Source organism: Erinaceus europaeus, chromosome 7, assembly GCF_950295315.1.
Source record: "Erinaceus europaeus chromosome 7, mEriEur2.1, whole genome shotgun sequence".
Taxonomy (NCBI): domain Eukaryota; kingdom Metazoa; phylum Chordata; class Mammalia; order Eulipotyphla; family Erinaceidae; genus Erinaceus; species Erinaceus europaeus.
The window spans coordinates 52,223,007-52,235,985 of NC_080168.1; the positions used below are offsets into that span (position 1 = coordinate 52,223,007).

General features: G+C 39.7%; 1 protein-coding gene across 4 annotated transcripts in view; it reads right to left on the reverse strand.

The window, feature by feature from the left end:
• GUCY2C (guanylate cyclase 2C) overlaps nt 1–12,979 on the reverse strand; it is a 104,215-nt gene that overhangs the window by 53,151 nt on the left and 38,085 nt on the right. For all 4 annotated transcript variants that reach the window (XM_060194422.1, XM_060194420.1, XM_060194421.1 and 1 more), the window contains 5 exons: nt 10,816–10,937; nt 8,675–8,771; nt 5,259–5,373; nt 2,474–2,609; nt 160–245 (listed from right to left, as the gene is read on the reverse strand). In XM_060194422.1, coding sequence (XP_060050405.1) covers nt 160–245; nt 2,474–2,609; nt 5,259–5,373; nt 8,675–8,771; nt 10,816–10,937 — 556 coding nt within the window. The remainder of the gene's footprint in view (nt 1–159; nt 246–2,473; nt 2,610–5,258; nt 5,374–8,674; nt 8,772–10,815; nt 10,938–12,979) is intronic.

Below are 12,979 nucleotides of genomic sequence, written 5' to 3' on the forward strand. Positions count from 1 at the left end.
ACACTTAGAGAATGTTGCCCCCATTAGGACATAATTTAGAATCTGAAATAACTAACTTCCAGGTTCTAACTATAACTTCTCTAACTTCTTTGGTACTACCTATCTTCCATTATCCATCCTTCACTTCACCCCACATTCCTGGTAAGGAATCAGACATACTTTTTTGGTCTCCACAGAAGTATACAACAGCACCATCCTATTGTCTATATCACCACAGTTGTCCAAAGTCACAGGACGTGTGTACCCTAGGAAAAAAAAACAAAAAGAGTTAGAGGCTGTTGTAGGCTTCTTAACTCACACACCTGACAGAAGGCATTGTTTAGGTTCAACTTCATTTTACTGAAAAAAAAAATGTTGACTTTAATGAGATCCTTTAGATTGATTCTTGGTCTTGAGATCTTGTTAAGCATTAAGCGGTACAATTTAGTTTGAATAAAACCACTTTTCATTGCATTTATGGTGGCACTAAATGTAATCATTCAATAACTACTCTTAATTATTAGTTACAAGTTTTTGATAAAAATCTTTACTAAACTAGTATCATAAGTTACTGCAGTCTTAAGACTTTAAGAAATAGTGCCTCTCTTCTCTCTCCCTCTTCCTCCCTCCTTACCTCTCTATCTTTCTTTGTTGTTTTTTAATCCTTTAACTAAAAAAATAAAATAAAAAAATAAGGGGCTGTTGATTGCACACCTAATTGAGCCCACATGTTACAATGCACAAGGACCCAGGTTTAAGCTCCTGGTCCCCATCTGCAGGGGGAAATCTTTGTGAGTGCTGAATCAGAGTCTCTGTCTCTCCCTATCACCCCCTTCCCTCTCGATTTCAAGCTGTCTTTATTCTGTAAATAAGTAAAGATACAAAAAAATTTAAATAAATAAATAAATAAATAAGATTTTCATGTGATCTAGCAATTCCATTTCTAGCAATTTAAAAATTATCTCAAAGGGATATTTATTGACTCGTGTTCATCACAGCATTATTCATAGTAACTAAACTGTAGCAACAACTCAGCTGTCCGGGTAGGTTTAGTACATATGCAAAATTGACAAATGTATGACTAATTTTCATACAATTGAATATTATTTTTTGTCAGAAGCCATGTCACTTCATTCAACCACTCCTAGCAGACTCTTTTTAATTTTTTTTAAAATTTATTTTATTTTATTTATTTATTCCCTTTTGTTGCCCTTGTTGTTTTATTGTTGTAGTTATTATTGTTGTTGTCGTTGTTGGATAGGACAGAGAGAAATGGAGAGAGGAGGGGAAGACAAAGAGGAGGAGAGAAAGACAGACACCTGCAGACCTGCTTCACCACCTGTGAAGGGACCTGCCTGCAGGTGGGGAGCTGGGGGTTTGAACCGGGATCCTGACGCTGGTCCTTGAGCTTAGCGCCACCTGCGCTTAACCCGCTGCGCTACAGCCCGACTCCTGACTCTTTTTGATTTTAAGATAGACACAGGAAAAGAGAGAAAGACAGACAGACAGACAGACCACAGCAACACTCTGCTGTTTGTGAAGCTTCTCCTGTGCATATTTCTCCCACGTGGTGCCAGGGGCTCAAATGTAGGTTTGTGTGCATGATTCTACTGGGTGAGCTATCTCTTGGCTCCTGTTATTCAAAAACCATCATACTCTGCTGCCCTTTGAAGCCAAAAAGGGACTCACTCTGTAGAATAGATTTTTCCAGAGGAAGAATTTAAGGTAAATTGGAGGGCAGAGGTAGATAGTGTAGTGGTTATGCAAAGAGACTTTTATGCCTGAGGCTTCAAAGTCCCAGGTTCAATCCCCTGCACCACCATATACTAGAGCTAAGCAGTGCTCTGGCAAAAGGTAAATTAGAGAATGCAACTATTATTTGTCTTTTACTTAGTAAGCATTAAATCTTAAAAGAACTTTCTTCTCAGTATCTAAATGAAGTCTGGGAAACCAAAGATGAGAGCTTTAGGACTTGTGTGGAGGGGAATATGATTCAGGTAGTTCAGAGGGACATATGTTGTGAACTTTAGGTTGCCTGTGGAATAGAAATTTTGGTAGTTAGTGGGGTCACACCAAGTCCCAGATCCCTGAAGGACAGAAATGGAGATACAGAAAGATCAAAATCAAACTGCAGATACATCTCTTCTTCTTTTTTTTTTTTTTTTTTTTACATCTCTTCTTTCTAGTCTCCAAGCAGTGTTGGGACATCACTGCCCTGTAATGAGCTTATTCATAAGCACAGATCCTGAGCTACATGCTTTTTCTTTGGTATCCAAAGGCTCTGAAATTCTGCAATACAAACTAGGGTACAGTTATCAATAATAGCATCCCAAACATTTATGTAATGTTTACCTCCAATAAAGTTCAAAATAATAAATTCATTATTAATCTACCTAGCCTCCCTCTATGTTTCCCAAAGTCCACCCTCAAAGTCTGAATTTCTTCTGCTTCCTGTATTGTTAAGTTTTGTTGTTCACTCTTAGGAGATCAATACCTTGAAAAGTGAGTTGCCTGAAAGCGTGAGCAAATTTGGGGCTGGTAACGTCTTCTCCACTTTCAAGAAATTTCTGCAGTATGTGTCCAAAGAGCAAGACTCCATCCAAATAGGCACGAGCAAAGTCATTGTTTGCCTGAATGAATGAGGAAAATCTTTAATAAGTTCCAAAAACAGGGCACTAGTCTTAATCTTGGATCAAGATGACTTTGAGATGAGCAGGGTAATTGAAAAGTAAAGGATGCACGTACAGTGGCACACCCAGTTAGGCACACATAGTAGTAAGTCTAAGGACCCACATAAGGACCCAGGTTAGAGCCCCTACTTTCCCACTTGCAGAGGGCTTGCTACACAAGCAGCAAAGCAGATTTGCAGGCATCTATCTTTCTCTCTCCCCCTCCTTTCTCATTTTCTCTATGTCCTATCCAATAAAATGGAAACAAAGGCCACCTGCATTCTTAGTGCTGACACTGAGCCCCAGCAGTAACCCTGGAGGAAAAAAAAAAAAAAAGGAAAGTGGTACCAGGGGAATTGTAGGTATGGTATTTAAGGAGATTTTGGAAAGTATTTTCTTGGGCTAGCCTCTTTATTATCTGTGTGTCACAGTTCCTTGGTCCCAGTAATGCATTGATGGTTCAGTGGTAGAATTCTCACCTACCACAATTCCATGGTCCCCTGGCACCAGTAAATCAAGTACAGGCCAATTCAGGGAAGTACTAAGATCAGTCATTGCTTCCTTCCCATGAAGATAAAATACATTCTTTCTACCAGGAAAGATAACATATAGCATCTTCATAACTTTGTACGATTCTATATAGAAATACTTGCTTACTTATTGTTATTACTAAAGAGTAAAAAAGAGAACAGTGACAAAGGCAACTCCCTGTATTTACTATCCTGGAACAGGTAATGCTTGCTTTGGATGGTAGTAGTGAACTTGTAGACAGTTTAGTTGAGTACTGCCTCAAGCTACAAATGTCTGCCTTGGAGAACATTAAGGAGGGCTCAGAACTCTGCCTCTCTGGTATTTGTATGGTATTCTTCCCCAAATTGGGTAGTGACTCAAAAGTTCAGTCCCAAACCTACACCTCAGAATAAGTGAATTCTGCCAGCTCAGGTGTTTTGGACTGCTCACATACAAAGCATCACACTTTTGCTAATAGCCATGCCCAAAATACTGCATACTGTAAGTGTACTTACTAGGGAATATAAAAGCAAACCTCCTTTCATTGGTTTCAGTTTCTTTTGCTGAAATCATTTCATGAGATGAAAATAATCCAGTTAAGAAACCCAACCCCAAGGGCAGAACTTTGGTGGCTGGTGTAGTGTGGAACTATAATCTTAATAACTTGTAAACCACTATTAATCTCAAATTAAAAAATGGCAACAACAACCCAAAAAAAGGGTACTTCCTCCTTCCCTTCCTTCCATCTTTCTTTTCCTTTCTTTCTCTTTCTCTCTCTTTCTTCCTTAATTGAGGGCATTAGTGGGTTACAGTACAGTTGTTGACAAATGGTTTCTCTCATCTCCCTGTGATGGGTGTCTACAAGACTCTCTAATGTCCAACTTAGGTCCTTTTCCACCATCATGCTTTAGGTCCTCCAAACCCCCATCCCATCCCTTTGCCTCCTTCTGCAGAGTCCTTTACTTTGGTACAATACTCTGCAGAAGGGGGCCAAGAAACAAGAACAGAAAGAGAAAATACAGAGTGAAACTTGAACAGAATGGTACTTTGGCAGGGCCATTAAACAGAGGACTTAAAATTTCTTAGGAAAAACTATGAGACCTACAGGTGACTTTCCTTGTAATTCTTTGAGACTTACTTCATTTAACTTACCTTCCAAGGTTGTATGCAGTGCTCAGGACTACCTCCTCCCTCTACCCACCCTCCCCATTCAAGCTTGCCCCGAGGGTAAAATGCAGATGGTGAACTTAATCTTGTTATGGTATAGTGACTGACAATATTTATCTGGTATGAGTCAGGAGACCTGGGTGGTCATGATTCAATGTCCAGATGGAGATCCTTTTTTCTAGGACAAATACTAAGTGTCCTGGAAAACTGGACAGTGGTCAACCTAACTTTAATAGGACATGTCTTAAATCTAGGAATTTATGCCTCTAGCGATGAAATGTTTATGTCAGTGTCAGCAGAAAGTTGTTTGAGGATGTAAGGATCTTCATGTATTAATATTTTATGGTGTTGAGTTCCTATCTCCTTTAAGTTAGCCAGACTTTTTCCTATTTTTCCACATTTCATTTCCATTCTGACATTAAAAGAAGTGCACACTATTGGGTTTCCTTAGTGCTTAACAGTGGAGTGCAGTAAGACTTTTAATAGTAATCCTGCTATTGTACATAGTTGATTTCAATTAAAATTTATTGAGTGAACTGGAACCAGTAAAACAAAATTCATCAATTTAGAATTTGGGTCCCTGAGGGCCAGGCAGTGGTGCACCGGGTTAAGCACAAGGATTCTGGCTTGAGCTCCTGATTCTCCACCTGAAGGGGTGTCATTACACAAGTGGTGAAGCACGTCTGCAGGTGTCTGTTTTTCTCTTCCCTTCTCTATCTCCACCCACCCTTCCCCAATTTCTCTCTATCCTATCCGATAAAATAGGGGAGTGGGGGAAGACCACAGGAGCAGTGAATTCGTTGTGCTGGCACTAAACCCCAGCGATATCCCTGGAAGCAAAAAAAAAAAAAGAAAAAAAAAGAATTTGGGTCCTAGAAAGGAAAGTAGTATCTTACCCTTGACAAGGAAAGTAAGAAAATATAAGAATCTTACCAGAAATAAATCTTCATCTGAAGAGGAATGTGAGGTGTTTTCAGGAGGCAGTGTCAGAACAAGGACATTTTTCATACAGTCCAGGGCTGTAATATTATCCTGAAAGTAGTAGTTACTGCAACAAAAAGCACAAGTTCCTTATGAAAATTAGGATCCCCTAAAAATGATGATGTATCTTATATAATTCATATAGTCTACAATACAGTTTTGAAAATAGGTAATTTTCCCCTCAATAACCTGCAAAGTGTCCTACTCCTTACAGACAGGTTTATTTTCTTCTATACTTGCTAAGTTAAATGAGAAAACTTAGATGTGATTAAGTTACACCAATGAATATAGAAGAATCTATATTCTGATGTTTTGAGGAGGAATCTGGACATATGAGATAGTGTTGGTTTTAAGACATAATGAGCCTTTATTTTTATATGGAAAATTTCTTTTCCTTAGATACAACATATTAGTTACTGAAATATAGTGGGGAAAAATCTTAGGGTCAAGTGGTGGTGCACCTGGTTAAGTGCACACATTACAATGTACAAGGATCTGGGCTCAAGCCCCTGGTCCTCACTTGCAGGGGGAAAGCTTCACAAGTGGTGAAACTGGTCTGCAAGTATCTCTATTTCCCTCCCTACCTCCCTCTTCCCTCTAAATTTCTCTCTGTCCTATCAAATAAAATAAAATAAATTTTTAAATAGGGAAAAATCTTATGAATTAAATTAATCTTTCATATAGTAAAGCATAAGCATGAGGACTAAATATTTTCTTTAGTAATGTTATCTTTTGAAGACCATTGGAGTATTCTTTTCTGGTGCAGTCGCCGCCATGCGAGCTGCTTGACACAGTACCAGCTTCATAGGGAGTTTAGCACGGCTGGACTCTCCCAGGCCAAACTGAAACCATCCTGCCTCCTGTCATGTATAGGGCTTGGGATTAAGCTCTGTGTGGTCTTAATAATACTTAACCCCCGACACCTATGGACATCTAATCTTTGACAAAGGGGCCCAGACTATTAAATGGGGAAAGCAGAGTCTCTTCAACAAATGGTGTTGGAAACAATGGGTTGAAACATGCAGAGGAATGAAACTGAACCACTGTATTTCACCAAATACAAAAGTAAATTCCAAGTGGATCAAGGACTTGGATGTTAGACCACAGACTATCACATACTTAAAGGAAAATATTGGCAGAACTCTTTTCCGCATAAATTTTAAAGACATCTTCAATGAAACGAATCCAATTACAAAGAAGACTAAAGCAAGTACAAACTTATGGGACTACCTCATATTAAAAAGCTTCTTCACAGCAAAAGAAACCACTACCCAAACTAAGAGACCCTTTACAGAATGGGAGATCTTTACATGCCATACATCAGACAAGAGTTCAATAACCAAAATATATAAAGATCTTGCCAAACTCAACAACAAGACAACAAATAACCCCATCCCAAAATGGGGGGAGGACATGGGCAGAATATTCATCACAGAAGAGATCCAAAAGGCCGAGAAATACATGAAAAAATGCTCCAAGTCTCTGATTGTCAGAGAAATGCAAATCAAGACAACAATGAGATACCACTGCACTCCTGTGAGAATGTCATACATCAGAAAAGGTAACAGCAGCAAATGCTGGAGAGGGTGTGGGGTCAAAGGAACCCTCCTATACTGCTGGTGGGAATGTCAATTGGTCCAACCTCTGTGGAGAACAGTCTGGAGAACTCTCAGAAGGCTAGAAATGAACCTACCCTATGACCCTGCAATTCCTCTCCTGGGGATATATCCTAAGGAACCCAACACATCCATCCAAAAAGATCTGTGTACACATATGTTCTTAGCAGCACAATTTGTAATATCCAAAACCTGGAAGCAACCCAGGTGTCCAACAACAGATGAGTGGCTGAGCAAGTTGTAGTATATATACATAATGGAATACTACTCAGCTATAAAAAATGGTGACTTCATCTTTTTCAGCTGATCTTGGATGGACCTTGTTAAGTGAAATAAGTCAGAAACAGAAAGATGAATATGGGATGATCTCACTCTCAGGCAGAAGTTGAAAAACAAGATCAGAAAAAAAAAACAGAAGTAGAACCTGAACTGGAATTGGTGTAGTGCACCAAAGTAAAAGACTCTGGGGTGGGTGAGTAGGGAGAATACAGATCCAAGAAGGATGACAGAGGACCTAGTGGAGGTTGTATTGTGATATGGGAAACTGGGGAATGTTATGCATGTACAAACTATTGTATTTACTGTTGAATGTAAAAAATTAATTCCCCAATTAAAAAATAAAATAAAATGAAAGCTAAAAAAAAGCTTAATCACAATATTAAAATAATAATAATAATAATAATAATATTTACCTATGTCCAGGCTCAGAGTCTGACCAATAACAAAAATAATGACAAAACCTGTACTGCATTCTGTAATATTGATCATAATGGACAAGTAATACCAATAATGCAGAGTCTTTTAGGAGACTCCAAGAGGAGGAAGAAATGTTTTCCCCTTTATCTACACCACTTCCTTTAGTATTCCTACTAAAATATAGGGAAAGATTGGTGCTTCCCACAGTGGATGGGCCACCTTACATAGCATAATTAATAAATGGAAAGTTATGGTACCTGCCTAGATACAATGGGCCTCTTAATCTACCACCCACCACTATGCTCCCACTTCCTTATGCAGGAATAGTACATGAGAACCTAGGTCACATAGTGAGCATACAAGAAGATGGATTCCAGTTAGAGAGTTTAACTTTATGGATAGGCTGATCAGGTCAGCACCACCTTGGTGCCTTCTCAGTAAGGAACAAAACAAAACTCCTTGATCAAACAATGGAACAGATTTTATGAAAAATAGACTGTTCAATTTGTTTAAGGCCCCTAGAAACATAACAAGCTTGAACTTTCTATGAACCACAGCTTCTGATTCATAGGGGCAAGAGAATGGCATAAACATACAGGTAGAATATTAATCTTAATCAATAGGACATCTGCCTAGCACACAGGTACAGGAATAACAAAAGACATAGAAACTGTGATGTGATCTCTAGGGAGAAAAATTCCCCTGGATTGTGAATGTTCCACAAAGCAGGAGGTGTTCCCTACCTGTGCAGTTCTTACTTGGTGATTTTTGTATTAATAATCAAAGCCTTGGTGATTTTTGTATTAGTGACCAAAGCCTTGGTGATTTTTCGTTTTAATAATCTATACCTTGGTGATTTTTGTTTTAATGATCTAAGCCTTATGAGACTATAAAAATAAAGTTCTGCTTGAGCTTGATTCAGCATCAACTCACTTGTCTCTCATTCTTCCTCATTTGCACCAACACCCCTCATCTTTCAGGTTACCCTAATAACCTGCTGGGGCTGGCCCCCGACACTTTTCCAAAAGGAATAATTCTTCCAGATATTTTACCTACTTGAACAGATCCACCAGAATAATAACAGTGTCTTCAGCCACTTCCCGGTCACCCTTGAGGGAACAGATAGTTTGATGTGTACCACACATAACAATCACTAAAGGAGAGAGAGAGCAAGATAAGGAGGGAAATTAAATGTTATTCACACACAAACAAGGGGGAAATCAGGTGCTTAAATGTGAACCCAGGATACATTTACTTTCTAAGAATAACACTAGTTCATCACATTACCTACACCCCCCAACCACACACACTTATTTTCTATTACAGTTACAGAATTAGAGTGATATGGATCTTTAAAAGTATTATTTAGGGGGCTGGGCAGTAGTGCACTGAGTTAAACACATATAGCATGAAGCACAAGGACTGGCACAAGGATCCCAGTTTGAATCCCAGGCTCTCCACCTGCAGGAGGGGGGTGTTGTTTCACAAGCGGTGAAGCAAGTCTGCAGGTGTCTATTTCTCCCCCTCTTTATCTTCCCCTCCTCTCTCAATTTCTCTCTGTCTTATCCAGCAACAACAATGGGTAAAAAAATGGCCACCAGGAGCAGTGGATTAGTAGCAGGCACAAAGCCCCAGCGATAACCCTGAAGGCAAAAAAAAAAAAAGTTCTAATATTTAAGTTTAAGATACCTGGTTCTGTACACACTCCACTACACCAGGTTAAAGTATTGATAGTTATAACAGCTATCTTCATTAGTAACTGAATTACACCTTGCCATTTGTAAAAGTGATTGAAAAACATATAGTAAAAGTTAATATGCAAGTTTATGAAAGTCTTCCTAGGCAGTTTTCCTGGGGGCATTTGTTCATAACTGAGTTTCAGTCTTAATGACCACAGTCCAGTCCAGGTCTGAATCTATAAGCTCTACTATTCACTGAAGTCAGTTACCAATGGGTGGCTCTATAAATAAGAATCGTCAGGTGGTCTCCATAGAAATTTGCATATACTGTGTTTTGTCAACTCTTTAGAAACACGAATTTAAAAAAACTTTATTTTGCCTACAGGGTTATTGCTGGGGTTTGGTGTTTGCACTACAAATTCACTGCTCCTGGCAGCCATTTTTTCCATGGTTGTCACTATCGTTGTTGTTGGATAGGACAAAGAGAAATCACGAGAGGAGGGGAAGACAGAGGGGGAGAGAAAGACACTTGCAGGCCTACTTCACTGCTTGTGAAGTACCAGTCCTTACGCTTCGCACTATGCATGCTTAACCCAGTGTGCTACCACAGGGCCCTCAGAAACAGGGATAATTTTATACTTCTTTTCCCCACTCCACATAATTTGGTCAATATTTCACAAATGGCAGAAGCTTTGTATGGCAAATGGTTAGTACTAATAGAATATGATTTGAGTAGTGACTGAGAATATCCTCTCAAACATTTCACTTGTAGGAAATTCCTATAGCTGAGTTCTTGGTTCCTGAAATATTCTTTCTCGTAAGAAGAATTCTATGGAAAGTAAAACAAATCACAAACTTAACTTTGTAACTTAATGGTGATGATTTTTATCTCGTTAGCCTTTCACACTTCACCTGTCTCTGTGAGATCACAAGGCAGGTGAGACTAAAGGAAAAAGAAACTTTGTTTTTCCTTGGTGGCTAACATTCTTCATATGTCTTCTTGGTTACTAAGGGGCTCAAAACCTGTGAACATTTAGTCACAAATCCAGTAATACTTTTAAATGAGGTGAATTTATAGTCGTTTACTGATGGTGGGTCATAACATCATTTTGGTTTATAGCTGGATAAGGTTTTGATCAAACACAGCATGATAATGTAGTTGCACTGAATTACAAAGCTCCCCAAAATATACAGTATAGAGTTAATGATGGCAGCTCTGTGGTGGTAGATTTGTCAAAATCTCTCAAAAAAGAGGTGGTAGTAGGGCCTGGTGGTGGCACACCTGGTTGAGTGCACATGTTAACAGTGCTCAAGGACCCAGGTTCAAGCCCCCAGTCCCCACCTGCAGGGGGAAAGCTTTGCAAGTGATGAAGTAGGGCTGCAGGTGTCTCTCTGTCTCCCTCTCTATCCCTACCCTCTTGATTTCTGGCTGTCTCTATCCAATAAGTAAAGATAATTTTAAAAATTTAAAAAGAAAAAAGAAGTGGTAGGTAAAAAATTGTTTTCCTGTCTGCTTACCATTGCTTTTTCTGTTCTGGTCTATTAATATACTCTGGAAGTCTTCCTCTTTTCTGAGCATATCCTTGAAGGCAAGTTCTTGAGAAAAATATGAAACTCCAGCCTCTAAAGCATTGAGGTACCTAGAACAGGAAAAAGAGAAACTAGATTAGTTTCTTCATCTGATCCCATACCATTTGCTCATTGTTTACAGACCTGTATTGGGACTTGCACATCTAAAATTCACTTCTGATATCAGTACAATAGGTAACATTTAATACACAGATTAGGATTGTGGACATCTGATTTAGCAAATGTATAGGGAAAGTTTTAGAGAATCTTCATGCTTATGTACAAAACAGTAGACATTCCATGGGACACTTATAATGACTTCCCGCTACTTGCAAGAGGAAATTTCTATCCCGCTATAAAAACTAACCCTTTAGGGCTTGGTGGTGTAGCACCAGTTGAGTGCACACATTATTATGTGCAAGGACCCAGGTCTGAACACCCACTCCCCACCTGCAGGGAGCAAGCTTCTTGTGTGATGAATCAGTAAGTATTACAGTTGTCTAACTGTCATATATTCTCTCTCTTTCTCTGTCTTAGCTTTCCCTTGCAGGTGTCTCTATCTCTGTCTCCCTCTCCTCTTTCAATCTCTCTCTGTCCTATCACATTAAAAAAAAAAAAAGGAAAAATGGCCAGCAGGAGTGGTGGATTCATTGTGCAGGCACTAAGCCTCAGTGATTGATAATCCTGGTGGCGATTTAAAAAGCAAAGTGGGGCCTGGCAGTAGCGCAGCAGGCTAAGCGCACGCGGTGCAGAGCGCAAGGACCAACGTAAGGATCCAGGTGTGAGCCCCTGGCTCCCCACCTGCAAGAGGGTCACTTCACAAGTGGAGAAACAGGTGTCTATCTTTCTTTCCCCCTACCCCCCCTTCTCTCTCAATTTCTCTCTGTCCTATCCAGCAACAACAACGGCAATAATAATAACAACGATAAACAACAAGGGCAACAAAAGGGAAAAAATAGCCTCCAGGAGCAGTGGATTCGTAGTCAGGCACCGAATCCTAGCAATAACCCTGGAGGCACAAAAATAAAATAAAATAAAATAAAATAAAATAAAATAAAATAAAGTGGTCCGGGAGGTGGCGCAATGGATAAAGCATTGGGTTCTCAGGCATGAGGTCCTGAGTTCAATCCCTGGCAGCACATGTACCAGAGTGATGTCTGGTTCTTTCCCTCTGTCCTCCTATCTTTCTCACTAATAAACAAATTAAATAAAATAATAAAATAAAATAAAATAAAAACAAAAAAGAGTAAAGAAAAGGGGGCTAGGTGGTAGCTCAGCGAGTTAAGCTCACATGGCACAAAGCAAGGACCAAGTAAGGATCCCAGTAGAAGCACGTGGCTCCCCACCTGTGGGGAGGGGCTCTCTTCACAAGCAGTGAAGCAGGTCTGCAGGTGTTTATTTTTCTCCCTGTCTTCCCCTTCTCTCTCGATTTCTCTCTGTCCTATCCAGCAACACCAGTAACAAGAGCAACAAAAATGGGAAAAATGGCCTCCAGGAGCAAGTGGATTCATGGTGTAGGCACCGAGCCCCAGCGATAACCCTGGAAGTAAAAAATAAAATAACAGAGGTGAAGCATCTGTTCTTGCAGGTGAAGTGCAGGGCTCAAACCCTGGTCCTTGTACATAGTAATGTGTGCACTCTACCAGGTGTGCCACCACCCACACCCTCAGCACACCACTTCACCCCACACACAGAAGTTCATAAGATGAAGCCCTAGGATAGTGTTTTTTTGTTTGTTTGTTTGTTTGTTTTTAGTTTCCTCGATGTGAATCCCCAGTAGTCGCTATATTATTAGCAGTCAAGGAGCATGCATTCTTAGAGAAAGATTGTGGAACTAAGCAGCATCTTGGAGGCATGGACCCAGACAAAAAGTTCTCTCAGCCACTTTTGCTCAAGTTGACTGAAACTTGTAATTTATCTATCTATTTATTTATTTATTTACTGCCTCCAGGGTTAATGCTGGGGCTCGGTGCCAGTACTATGAATCCACTGCTTCTAGAGGATATTTTTTCCAATTCTTTTTTCTATAGAATACGACAGAAATTGAGAGAGGAGAGGAAGGTAGAAGGGGGAGAGAAAGATAGACAGCTGCAGACCTGCTTCACCACTTGTG